At 34.6% G+C, this 14,676-nt stretch overlaps 1 protein-coding gene across 1 annotated transcript; it reads right to left on the reverse strand.

The window, feature by feature from the left end:
- Positions 1–412: 412 nt before the first annotated feature.
- On the reverse strand, positions 413–13,238 carry LOC141362738 (Fc receptor-like protein 5). Its single transcript, XM_073864941.1, has 13 exons — positions 13,024–13,238; positions 10,022–10,440; positions 7,890–8,171; positions 7,657–7,806; positions 7,393–7,551; positions 7,007–7,288; positions 5,645–5,893; positions 5,348–5,554; positions 4,804–4,860; positions 4,544–4,615; positions 4,387–4,467; positions 4,107–4,166; positions 413–4,026 (listed from the first exon to the last, which is right to left on the reverse strand). Exons 1-13 carry the CDS (start codon positions 13,236–13,238, stop codon positions 3,980–3,982), a joined length of 2,280 nt encoding a protein of 759 aa, XP_073721042.1. The 3' UTR covers positions 413–3,979.
- Between the last annotated feature and the right edge of the window lie 1,438 nt (positions 13,239–14,676).

Raw genomic sequence — 14,676 nt, forward strand, 5'->3', positions numbered from 1 at the left:
ACTAAAAGTCCCTTTAAGTTTTTCTAGTTCACTATGTGGTCATTTTTGTTAACACCTCAGGAACCCACTATATAGATAAACTACTGACATCTCCAAAATAATTGTTTCAAAAACATACAATACTGTATTTTAAATCAGAAATGGTATTGAGTTTGCAACAGTGCAAATCATAGGTGATAATGTTTTGTACGCTAAATATTGAATTGAGCATAGTTACAAAAATATCTTTATCAGAACAGTCTTTAGATAAAATGGTAATAACTTGTAAAAGTATAGTATGAAAGTTTGCACGGTGCAAACAGTGACATCAACAAGATGTGGAGGCTGATAAGTTAACAGAAACTACGACTACAGCTGGTGTTAAGTTTATGTTTATTTACAAATAAAACACAAGGTGAGAGTTAGTATGCCAATGAGTATGGTAAGAATATTCTTAAAAACTGTAACAAACTAAAAATACAGTAAAACTGAAAAATAAACACTAAATAGTTTTAAATCCTGTACAGATTTGTAGCAAATGCACACATTTGAACAATATAATCAAAACTTCAAGCATAACACATTTTTTTAAACATAATACAGGGTTTAGATTAATCCAGGACTAAGGACATTTAAGTAGTTTTAACAAACAAACCTTACAAAAAACAATACTGGTGAGCATCTTGAGACAAAACAAAGATTTTAAGATATGTCCGTGTTTTTTTAAATGAAGGCAGCTCAAACATGCATTTAAGCCTGGGATTACATTTAAGCCTGTCTAGGAAACCACACCAAAGTCCTTTATTAATAAGATAACAAAACCATGTCAAATATGCAACTAAATGCAGAAGAATTGTAGTAAGTATAATTATTTCAAAACAGAAACACTTAAACAGTAATATAGAACTATATGTTAAGGCCTGACTAGACTGAAATTTGCAGATTATCGGTGAAAAATTGGGCTGTTTTGAGCTAGTACACTCTTAAAATTAATGTGTTAAATTAACTTAACACAGAGCAATGTGTTAAAATTAACACATCCAGGGTGTGTTAATTTTAACACATTGCTTTGTGTTAAACTATTTAACACATTATGTGTCATTTCGTGCTGATTTAGAGTTCATATAAATAAAAGGGACAACACAAGATGTGTTAAAACAACACAAAGTGTGTTGTTCTAAAAATAACACAGAGATGTGTTAAATTAAGGACAACACACTAGATGTGTTGTCCTTAACTAGACACAAGATGTGTTAATTTAATACATTCGTTTTAAGAGTGTAGCAATTGGACAGGCTTTGATATGAAAGCCTGCAACCCTGGTGCTTGCCAACCTGTGTGCATGAAAAGTAGCCGAAACAACTTCAAAAAAGTTTTGTTGTTTTTGTTTAGCTTAATTTGAGCTTAAGAAAGAAAGTTATGGTAGTTACGAGGTTTAATGGTTGGTCAGAGCGATGTTGTTTAATTGTGACTTTAGCATGTGAATCTAAAGGACTTAGATTTGCATGATTAAAATAACTGCCCGGAGGCTTTGCAAAGATTGCCTTCCTGTAGCGCGACTTCCCTAAATGGAATTTGGTGCACCCTATTTTTATTTGAAAATAAATAAAGACATTTTTATGACAGCTCATATGAGAAACAGTAACTAAGTATAAATGAATGATACCATACCGGATTTTGATCATTAAATAATATTTTTTAACAAATGCATTCTGTCTCTGTTCATGCACAGTTGAAAAAAAAAAGGATGAGTTTACAAAGAATTTAATATTAAATAATTCGGAAATGTGCCCTGGAGTAATCAAAAAATCTAAGTGCATCGTAAGTGACAAAGTTACAAGGTCACCTGCAGGACCATCATTAAATTGCACCTAAACTTTACTCCTGTGCAATGACGATAATGTAATATTTTAAATCTGTATTTATTTATTTGGTTCTTCTTTGTTTATTGGTTAAATATAAAATTTAAAGAAATCAAACACGTGCACGTTTTTCAATCAGTGATAATGTTCACATGTGTCTGACTATCTTTTATCTTGTCTAAATTTAGAAGACACTATTTCAAAAGACTAAAGTTTTGCAGAAACATTAATCTCTTACCTTAATTCATTCTCTGATTGTGAGGTTAATGATCAACGGTTGTGCTCACTATCCCATACAGTAAAAAATATATTTTTACATATTTTTCAAAAAATACAAAAATGGCCAATAATTTATATTTGCTGAAATTTTGGAATATGTTAACAAAAATATATTTTTCACTGATATATTTTTTGGTCATTTTTGTGTATATTTTGAAATATATTTTAAAAGTTAATACACTTTAAAGCAGTAAAAATATATTTAGCCCTCCATATATTTCAATCCAATGAAATATAGACCGCTTCATTGGATGCACGTGCGGTGACGCGATTATGCATCTGAGTGGAACTTAACTTGTGGTCTCTGTTTAATGGTCTGGCTAGTTGCTAAACTGAACTCTGTAACAAATACCCTGTCGAAAATAACAAATATTTTGGTTTCCTATAGGGAAAACAGTGATCATTGATTACTGCTATTTGATTTGTGTGGCAGCCAATCTATTGTATACATTATATAGTACACATTTTACACATTAACGTTAGCTAAGTATAGTTTTTGATACGCATTTGCTATGATTTGAACTAATGTAATCTACTTGTTGTTTATTTAGCTTTTTATCATAAATAAACTACTCTAAAAGGACTTTGTTGTTATTGATTCTTTCCGGAGTTTACCAGAAGTTACGTGTGTTCCATGAAAGCAGTTTGTTTATGTTGTTACTGCTGAAACCGTCTGCATTTATGTCGTATTTGAAGAAAAACAAACCTGTTAACATAAGAGTTTTAATAAGGTCAAAAATAAATATATTTTCAACTTCAAAAATATACTTTATTAAATTTACTTGTATCACATCAGGTGAAGATCATTGATGGCTAAACATAAAAAACGTCTGCTACAATTACGAGTCATTCTATAGGTGACATTTTAGCACTTGACAAACAGATAGCGACTCGTCAGTAATACTCAAAACACGCTGTGTGCCATCGTATTTAAGTGCATCTTTGGAAATCGCATGGGAAGTAATAACGAACATTCGTTAAGTAGATCGTAGAAAGCGCTCCTAAGTGCTAAGTTCAATTATTCAATTGTTATCGTGAAACTCAGCCCATGACATTTTCACTTTCATGTACCCTTTTAGGCCATTAGGTTGAATAAAGTATTAAGAGATAAACATTTAGCATTTAGATATCAGCAGTCTTGCTGTAGCATTTGTGCCTTAATAAGTATTTAACTGTACTGAAAAGTTTATTCATGTATATTTCGGGACCGAAAGTGGCATCGTCTTAAATGCTGCACAATAGACATGTTAAAAGTTGCATTTAAAAAGTTAATAAAAATATGAAGAGCTCAGATGCAAAACCCTCTAAGTGAGTTTGATGTTTTCTTGTAAATGAGCATTTTTAATCAGACTCTTAATGGATTATTCCAACAAAGCAGTATTTCTGAATAGCCCGAGGCTGGGATTAAGTGGATTTGAAATTAAAGGCGGAGTCCACGATGTTTGAAAAACGCGTTGGAAAAGGAGACGGGCCGACTACCAAAACACACTTATAGCCAATCAAATCAAATCAAATGCCGGGTTGCGTATGTGTGGGGCGGGTCTATCAACAGAAGGTCCAGATTCGATTGGGGTAGGGGCGTGTTTGTTTAGGTGATTTCAAATATCAACATTGGCTTTCAAACATCATGGACTCCGCCTTTAAAGTATTTGATGAACGTATACGTGCTGAGAGCATTCGGTTTACATCACATTATTGTCACATTTTTTAAGGAGAATCTGAGCTCATCATAAGACAACACTTTTATGCTATTAGAAAACCAAAGATTAGGAAGCATTAGTTTCTGATGCACATGAACGTTTGGATTGATAATATTAAACTTTAGATAATGTTTTGTTGTCTTTTTCTCCTCTGATCTTTTACTTAATCTGAGTATAAGTCACATCAACAGATCCAGAAGCAACATCTGAAAAAAATGGATACTGAATATAAATACTAAGTGATGCGTGCTGTTTTCATTTTGCTTAAAACATTAGTTTATCTCACCTTCACCTCCTTCTTTCTTCAGTTTAGAGTACACAATGTCACCAGCTTCACTGTTATTCCCTAAAAATGACAAGAATTGGGAAACTTCATTATACACAACATTCACAGATCTTTTCCGACAGTTAGTTTAACCTCTGGGTAATGATGAAACTTTAGCTTCCCATTAATAGATTTTTAACAGTAACATTAAATTTAAAATAGAGATTAAATTGATATAAAAAAGTTATTTGTGTTATTTTAAATGTTTGGATATCTCTGTTGATCATGATATTTGTTTTACCTTTCTTCTCTTTCTTCTTTTCTTTCTTAGGTTTCAGTTCAATATCAGCATAGGTGAGATCAGCTGCTTCACTTACATTGTCTACAATGAAGAATAAAGAAATGATTAATAGTTTTCTCCTCTCAGTCTTTAGTTTTACTCTTCTTGTAGTTTCTACCTTTGCTCTTGAGTTTCTTTTTCTTGACGTTAACCTGTGAATACATGGCATCACTGGGGCCGGCCTGAGTCACTGAGAAAGGAGAATTATTTGACCCTTAAAGGAATACTACACTTTATTAAAAAAAATGACTCACCCCTATGTCATCCAAAATTTTTAAATGTTTAAACTATCTGGATTTATTTAAGAAATTGGAGTATTCCTTTAAAACTCATTTTACTTTTAAGAGATTAACAACATTAATGACATCAATACATTACCTGCGCTTGTGTCTTTAATATCTGTTGCCTCAGCTGAGTTATAAATATGAGCATCTCCTGTAATGAAGAAAATAATGAATAAAGACCATGATCTTTTTATCTTGTAAAACCTTCATAGAAATATTGTTTAACATGAAGAGCTTAAAAAGCCACTTTACCCAAAAATGAGATAATGAAATTAACCAGGTTCTCTCTGGATGTTGTATTATACGTTTATCAAATTGTTTTGCTTCAAATCTGCTTAATCCCTACCTCGAGTCAATCAGAAATACTTTACAAGAAAACATGTCAGGCGCACCTAAACGGTTTTGCATCTGAGCTCTTCAGATGTTGTCTAAGCATATAAATGCATGTGGTCTTTCCCATGCCAACCACTCCAGTACCATGCTAAGCTGTTTTGAGTGGTTGCTAGGGTGTTGCTATGAGTGTATATAGCCTGTTGCTATGCAGTTAGGGTGTTCTGGGTGTATGCTGGGATGCATCAGCTCTTATAAAAGCAGATTTCTGGCACTGATTATACTGAATGAATGTACTGTAGACTGACCAGACTGCAGTGGAGTGTAACCGTCTTCAGTCTGTTTCTGATCTGATGTCTGACTGATGTTCGGCTGTTGACTGACAGCTGAGGGAGAGAGTATTTTGTTTTTGTAGCACCACAGCAGGACCAAGAAAAAGATCAAAAACATGACGCTCAGTCCAAGACACAGACCAACAATAAGACCAGGAGATGGAGGCTTCTTGAGGCTTGAGGCTGGAAAAGCAGAGATACATCCTTATATAACTACTGCATATGCAAAGTGTGCAAAACATCTCAACAGTGCTTATAGAGGAGAGAGATCACCTCTGACTGAGATCCAGCTCTTTGGAGACTCTCCTCTCTCTGTGTGTTTACAGTAGTAGAAACCCTCATGTGACTTTGAGACTGTAGGGATGATCATCATGTCTCCTGTAGTCTGATTCTGCACTGATCCATCTTTATAAAATTCAGCTCTCAGATTAGAGGGTTTTTTATCTCGATATAAACAGCGTAGAGTCAAAGGATCTCCTTCAGTCACAGGATGAACAGGACTGTCCAGAATCACATCAACATCTACACAAGAGAAGAAATGACTGATGATTATAAATTATAAAAATATATCAGATTGGTGAGATTCCTTTACCATTATATAAGGTCCAGAATATAATAGAGACTCTAACAACACCTCAGCAACCAGTAAGAACATTCTTGCAACTTTATACTGTAGCGCTGGTCTAAAAAATAATTGGGAAATCTTAGTAGTTGCATAGCAACACTTTGGCAATCACCTTCATTTGCCCTGTGTTGTTAGTCAGTTTAAAGTTATTTCAGATATCTAAACAAGTGGTTCTCAAAATTTTTCAGCGCGCGGCCCCCCTTGTATATGGTGCATTCCTTTGCGGCCCCCCAAATTTTTTTTATAACAAATTTGTTCTAAAACGCAACATTTTAATAAGACAAAACATATTAAAGTATGCAAAGTAGTGCTGTTGGTTAGTAGCCTTATTTTTTTTAGGTTTAATTACACAGAATTCATGATAAATTAATGTATTTTATGAAATGTCATAAAACTGGGGCCCCCTGGCACCATCTCCCGGCCCCCAGTTTGAGAACCACTGATCTAAACATATTATAAATGTTAAAATTTTATTGCTAAAACATGTTACAAAGACTGTGAATTGTGTACTACTGAATTGTGGAGTTAAACCATTTTCAGGGTAAATTGGTTTGGGTGATGCACTGGACTAACAGACCCATGGACTCATCCCTAACACAACCATGAGCATTCAGATTGTAGCGGTATTTGAAAGTAAAGAGAGGCAGCTTTCTGTGAATGGCCGTGGTTTCATCACTGACAGTGGACACACCCCCAGCGTTTGAGAGCAGAGAATAATCCTGCCAAGATTTTGAAAAACGTATTTTATTTATTTAGTTTTTTTAATCATTCATATTTGTCTGGGTGGTTTAACACATTTTTCTGTGGTGTCATAAACTGAGAACACATTTAATATCGAACTTTACATGGACTTAAGTTCTGCAGAAGTGAGTATATGCATTTATATTAAAAAAATAATAATAATAACCACTTATTCAGTATTGAAATTACTGAATTGTGTTTATGAATTGTTTCTTTATGCACTGATTGTAAAGATTTTCTGTCTCGAAAATAAATAAATACAAACTCACAGTGTACTGAGATATTAACAGGATGAAGTTTCTCTCCAGATTCAGACTGACACCAGTACACTCCAGTATCAGATGTGATGAGAGAACTGATTGTACATGTAGATGTTGTTCCTGTAGATCTAGTGTCTGATGATGAACAAGGTTTCAGTTCATCTTCTGTGTATCTTCTCACTGTCCATCCAGTAGAGTTACTGTGATCCTCACAGCTCAGAGAGAGAGATTCAGATGAGAAGTGTTGAGATCTGTTGGGTCTGATGATCAGAGAGACTGAAGGAGAAACACCTGAAAGAAAATGACAGAAAATAATCTTTATAAGAGATAAATTAATAAACGAATAAAATAACACATAGAGACTGTTGTTGTTTAGTTGTGTGTGATGAACTCACCAGTGATCCACAGTGTTTGTGTGTTACTGTCTGTGTGATAGACTGGATCTCCTCTCTCTGCTCTGCACATATAAACTCCTGTGTGCTTCACAGTCACTGAACTCACTGTGTAGATGCCTTTAGATCCTCCACTGCTGTTTGACACCATCTCATAATCATCTTTATTCACCAAAGAGTCAAATTGTGATACACATTTTTTTAAAATTAAATAATGAAAATCTATTTAACTCTTTTTTTTTTTTAATAGTATTTGTTATGAGATGAATGAGATATTACCTGAGTTAAGACTCTGTACAGTGAACCAGCTGAATGTCCAGCCTGTAGATGAATTTATAACCTCACACATCAGAGTCACTGAATCTCCTTCAGTCAACCACTGCTGTGGAGAAACACTTAAAACTGTCTGTGGTTTATCTGAAAGTGATCAATCTCTCATGAATAACATGTTACACTTCATCTCTTCACACTAATAATGATGAACAAACATATAAACTCACCTGATGATACAGTCAGTGTAACAGCATCACTCATCTCAGTGTATTGTTCACGTATCTTTCCTCTACAGGTGTATTTATCACTGTCAGTCTGTTGAATGTTGTTGATTTTACACTCTTGTGTGTTGCATTGTGTGATTATATTATTGGTATTTGTCTTCTCTACAGTCCAGCTGTATGTCCACTCAGTGTCTCCTGTATTCTGTATGTCACATCTCAGAGTAACAGTTTCTCCTTTGAACAGCTGTGTGTCAGGATCAACACTTACTACAGGTTTAAGATTCTCTGTACAAACACAATTATTTTTTTATAATTATTTATTATATCATCATGTAAAATACTTAACAAAACACATGTACACACAACCTTTCATATATTTAAACACTTGATTTGATTTAAACAAACACTAACAGTTCATAGTTGGGGAAACAGCAAACATTTCTCAATTGACAAAAAACGGGTTGTAAAAAAACTTTGACAATCTTGTTTTTTTCAAACCTGCATGAATTTCTTTTTTCCATAAAGGCACAACGAATATTTATATAAAAATGCTGACATTTTTTCACTTAATAAAAGTGAATCAGGAGTAGGGTCGGGAACCGAGAACAGTTTCTTATTAAGAACCGGTTCTGTTTTTAAAAGGAACCGGAACCGCACGGAATTCTTCGGAAGTTCTTAAAGGAGCATTTCACCCGTAGAAACATTAATCTGTATTGAAAGTGTGTCATATTTGTAGTGGAAATGTAACATACATTTAGAATTTGGTGCCTATTTGACCGAGAAAAGGGGTGTTTGTAGTCTCACTCCCTCAACAAAAGATATTGCACTTCCTTCTTTCAATGATGCAAAATGACGATTTTTACATCATTGAAATAAGGAAGTGCAACACTAAAATCTGTATTTCTCCTGTCTCAGTGGCAACTGTGGAAATGATGCATGACCATTCAAAAGCATGACTGTTTTTTTTTTAACTATACAAAGCTTAATGCAAATGGGTGAAGTGTCCCTTTAAGTGCTCAATTTCTTAATATTTGTTTCACAATTCATGTCTAAAATCATGCGGAAAACGTGACCGAGTTTGGGCGCTCCAGAGCGTCTGTCGCTAAGTAACCTGAGCATTGCTTGACGTTGTGAAGAGCACCCACCAGGGTAAAACAAATCGGCGCCTATGAACACGCACGTTTGTTAAGAAACGTAAATCTGATCCTCGTTTACATTTCAAAATATATGTATGCATTATATGAAGTTTATTTAACTTAGTTTGGGAGGAGCATGGTCCTGTGATCCAACCAATCAGTGCAAAGAGGTGCCTATAAATAGCAGTCCAATTTTTTTGCAGCATCCCTCCTCCACCCCATCACCTCATTCTCTTCTAGTTTTATTTATCCCAGTTAAAGAGGGGGGAGTACTTTGGCTTCGGGCTAAAATTCTGAGCTCGGAGCCCTCTCCTCGGACAGCACGCCAAATATGCTTTATCTCATTTCCTATCGATTACATGTTAATGCAAACTCGTGATATATACATTATATTGATGCCTATATGCATCAATGCGTGCATGCAGCCGTGCACATACAAAAATTATATCCTGCAAAGGCTGCTGTACAAGTATTATGACAAAACACTTGCTCCAGCATATAAATCTCTAATCATATGTTTTAAATGTTTGAGAACTACTGCTCCTAACATGTCCACATCATCAGGTAAGATCTTACAAGGGCTACTTCAACAGGAATAAATTATATAGCGACTGAAAATATTAATTCACTTTACATTTAAAATATTTTGAAAGTGGTAAATGTAGAATCGGAATCTGAAACGGGAATCGTTAGGCATAACTGGATCTGAAATCGGAACAATAAAATTTCTTACGATACCCAACCCTGTTCAGGAGCATGCCTCCAAGATCAAATAAAAGCAAAATAAAGTTTTTTCCAATTCTTCTAAAGCTGTTCTTCTCCAATTTCTCATTTTGTGTAACAAGTAAATAGAAGATGAAGTTATAAAGATTTGGAATAACATAGAGGACAGCAAATGATGGGCAAACATATTTTTGACATTAGAAATTTCTAACAACCCATAACAGACTGTCAGATTAAATTCAGTCTACAGTGACTGAGATCCATGTTATCTCTCACCTTTAACATTTATCCACAGTCCATCACTGTAGTCTGTGTAATAGTTTGGGTTTCCTCTTCCAGCTCTACACCAGTACTGACCTCCATCTGAAACTTTAACACTGTCGATTGTGTAAGAGTTTGTTTCTGTTGTTGTCTTCTCAGAGTTTTGTGTGTTGTTGTACCAGTAAAACTTCCATCCAGTAGACTGATCAATGTGACACTTCAGAGTCACTGTGTTATCTGTCAGTACAGATCCTTCAGTATCTGATGTGAGTTTAGGTTTTGGTTTTGATCCTGCAAGAGAATAAAACACAGAGTCTCTGTTTATAGTGTAATACTCAGAGTTAAACACTTCAGTTGTGTCTTTATACCACAGATATCTGCAGTTTCTGTACTGATTGTCTATCTCACACTTCAGTCCTACTACACTGATGTTTCTTTTTGCATAGGAAAAGTTATTGGTAGCTTTTTGTCAGGGCTTGACATTAACACCCGCCAACACGCCGGATACGGGTAGATTTCGGCTGTGGTGGGTAAGACAGCCAATCCCACTAGCCACCTTGGCAGGTTGAATATATTTTTTATTGTAGTTTTCTTAAAAGTTATGCAGAATTATAAACAAGGTGCAATGCGACACTGAGAAAATACAACTCCCATGAGCACTCTCTGCATCCAGCGCATACTGAGACCATTTGTTGCGTACACACTCTCTGGGCAAGAGCGGAGAGAAATTCATAGTGCATACCTGAATGCACACATCCCAGTTTTGTCCAAAATCAAAGGAAACCCAGCAGTGGAGAGGTTCGCCGCTCGCACATCATTTTAATGAAGGCTACTTTGTGCAACAATACTGCCCTCTCGACATTTGCCAATAAAAGTCTTACATAAGGTTGAACAGAAACCAATCAAGCATAAATTTACTGCTGTTGTTAATAAATATTTAAAGTGTTTGTCTAGGGTTTTTGTGTTTTTCAGTTAATCTTCTACACCCCTGCTTCACTTTTAATATATTCATTAGAATTTAATCTATTTATGCCTTACTTAGCATGTTTTTCATGCACCTAAATATATGATATGATCTATACTGATATACCAGCTAAATAATGTAGTCTTAATTTGAGGTGGTCAGTCTGCATCTAATCTAGCTAAATCAAGTAAAAACAGTCAAATTAAAGTAATTTTAGGATGCCAAAGTCAAGTTTAATCATATAAAATGTATTTTGTAACTAAATTTTGGCCAGTGAAAATGCTGAGTGGCTAGTAACTTTGAAAACCAACTAGCCACTTTGGCTGGTGAGCAAAAAAGTTAATGACAAGCCTTGCTTTTAGTATATTCAACGTTCAATACAGTTGCCGCTTAAATATTAATATTTTATTTCATAATAATGAGTGTATATTTGGTTGTATATGTTGTATAGGTCAGGTCCCTCTTGTAGAAGTAATTTTAATCCTGTGTATATAACCTGAGTTGACTATGTATGTATATATATATATATATATATATATATATATATATATATATATATATATATATAGTCAGGATCCTGCTGGAACCTTGTCTTGTTTTAATATTTAGTCCAGTATGGCAGGGTTCTGACAGTACAATGTTTTATGTGGGAAAGTGTGGTCTTAGTATTATTGTATCAGACCACGTTTTTCCCGTGTCTCGTCACTTTTACCCCGCTCCCTTGTCATCCTCACCTCATTGTTTGATTTATATCACCTGTTCCCCCCTTGATTTGCTCCCCTATTTAATCCTCTTGTATTCATTGTCCTGTGCTTGTGCTTTGTTCAGAATACTTGTGAGTACGCTGTCTTTGTAGTCTAGTCAAGTGGTGTTTATTGTATTAGTCTAGTTCACTGTTTAGTGTCTCCCTGCTTAGTGTTAAGTGTGTTTTAGGTCTAGTGTTGTTTAGGTTTATCTCCCTCTGTCTAGTGATGGCCAAATGAAGCGTTTCGAAGCATTATTGCTTTCCGATACAATTGTGTCGAAAATGGTTCATTACTCGAAGCTTCATTCAAACAGAAAATGCACACCACCATCTGCTGGTGAAGTAAATGTAATGCAACAAAGCTGACAATGCGAGTAGGTTAATGTACCCGCCCCATTTGGGCTGTCAGAGCTATGACACTGTGTTCATGTTTCAAACCCTCAATAAAACATTGAAAATGAGATGTGTTTGTGTGTGAATATTTAGCCATAGAATACAGCACTCTACAACTTACTATAACTGGACATTTATGTATTTAAAAATTTATTTATAATGTGGCAGAGGGCAACTGGACAGGGCTTGGACAATGTGGAGGAGGGTATTCATTAAATGTTGTGGTTTTATTCAGAAATATAATTTTATATTAATTATAATATAATTTTATATTTTTTAATCATTTTATAATATAGCCTAATAGGCTATACATTTGGTGATGTGGGCGATTTCTTTCTTTTTTTAACAAATTCACCAGCTCTGGAGAATATTCTCTCACATGAAACAGATGATGCTGGAGTACACAAAAATTGTTTAGAAAGCTTTTCTATGGTTTGGCTTCACTTGTGTGGAAAATAAAGCCGCCAGTTTCAAACCTGTCAACGCCGGATTGGGCTATCAAAGCAGTTGTGTGGTTCACTAGAGAAATGAACCAGTGTGTTTGCTTCAGACGTCGTATTTCACGTGACTAGTGACGTAACGATACAAGCTCCGAAGCAGTGGTTCATTGCAAGGACTTTTCGAGTCTGAAGCAAGCATCGAAGCTTCGGTGTCAAACGTAACATCACTACCTCTGTCTAGTATCTTGTTTGTTATTTTGCCCCCTCGTGGGCTTTGTTTTCTGTTTGTTTGAATAAAGAGTTTGTGTGCATCACCACCACCGTCTGCACTTGGGTTCCTCTTGTAAATCCCTAACATATAGATATAGATATATAGATATAGATATATACATATATAGATATATACATATATACATGTATACACTATATATTGTGAATGATAATAACCAGACTCACCTAATACTGTCAGTGTAACTGCATTACTGATGTGTGAGTATCGTGATTCTCTGGTCTCTGTTCCTCTACAGGTGTATTTACCTGCATCAGACTCAGTAACAGATCTGATTGAGTAAAACTGGAGATTATTTTGCTGGATGTCTGAATCATCTTTATACCAGCTGTACTGCCAGCTGCTGACTCCTCCTTCATTGATGACACATGTGAGAATGACAGTTTCTCTTCTGAATACATGATCAGCAGGCCAAACAGACACTTCAGGTGTTGGTCTTTCTGTACAATGACAACAATTCACATTAAAAATAATGTAAAATAAACACTTGATTGCAAACTGTGTTGGGTGTAACTAGTTACTAAGTAATTAATTGCTGTAATTTAATTACTTTTCCATTGAAAAAGTAAAGTAAGGGATTACTCTTATTTTTCCAGTAATTTAATTACATTTACTTCAGATGTAATTGAACTACATACTGTGTCTGGACTGTAGAACAATTATATATATATATAATACAATAGTGGATTTAACATCAAAATACTATAAGGTCTAATGTTTAAAATGTTTTTTTATGAATCCTTCTCACTTTAAATATTTTGATAAGTAAATAAGAATAATAGTAATACTCTAGTTTTCAATCATCGCTGGTTGGTTATTAGCATTAATATTACTAAGATGTTGGCCATTTATTAGTACTAGCACATATTAATGCCTTATTCTGCAAAACCTTATTCTACATCCTTAACCATGCCCTTTTCGGTCAATACTTAAAATTAAAAACTTTAATTAGCAGTATATGAAGTATATTTAGGCAAAAGTAGTTGATAGTTAGTCAATAGTGAGAATTGGACCCTAAAGTGGTACCAGAATAATTTATGTACTTTTATATGATTTGTTCAAGCCATTTCAAGCCTATCTTTGTATCATTTACTAAATAGGATTTAGAAAGTATAAAGTAAGTAATCAAATAGAGAGAGTAATTTGTACAGTAAGCCAATTACATGATTGAAGATGTTAACTAGAAGTTAATAACTTTTTTGAGTAACTTACCCAATACTGATTGCAAAACATATATGCTGTATCATATTATAGTTTTTTCCTCTGTAACCATTATTGCACTTGCTCAACGTTTTAGGAATTAATGTTATCATGCTAATAAAACAAAGTGTATTATGTGGTTATATATACTTACTTTGTACTTTCATTGTTATTGGTTCACTGTCTTGTGTGTAAACCTGAGGGTCTCCTCTTCCAGCTCTGCACTTGTACTGTCCTCCATCAGAGACTTGCACAGTGATTGTTTTAGTTCCTGTAGTTTCAGTGGATTCAGTGTTTGAAGGGTTAATGAAGATAAACTCCCATCCAGTGGACTGATGAGCCTCACAGATCAGAGTAACTGTGTCTCCAATGAACACAGGCGTCTTTGACTGCACAGTCAGTTTTGGTTTTACATCTGTTAAAATTAAATCATTGTGAACAGTGAATCTGAAACTCATAGGGGCGGTTTCCTGGACAGGGATTAGACTAGTCCTATACTAAAGTAAATGTAAGAGCTGTCCAAACTCAAAACAACTTGCATTGACATATCTTAAAATAAAACAGTGCCCTTTGTTTTGCCCCAAAATACACACAAGTAATGTTTTTAGTATGAAATGTTTGTTCAAACTTGTTATATTT

The sequence above is a fragment of the Misgurnus anguillicaudatus genome, unplaced genomic scaffold, assembly GCF_027580225.2.
Source record: "Misgurnus anguillicaudatus unplaced genomic scaffold, ASM2758022v2 HiC_scaffold_29, whole genome shotgun sequence".
In the NCBI taxonomy this organism is placed as follows: domain Eukaryota; kingdom Metazoa; phylum Chordata; class Actinopteri; order Cypriniformes; family Cobitidae; genus Misgurnus; species Misgurnus anguillicaudatus.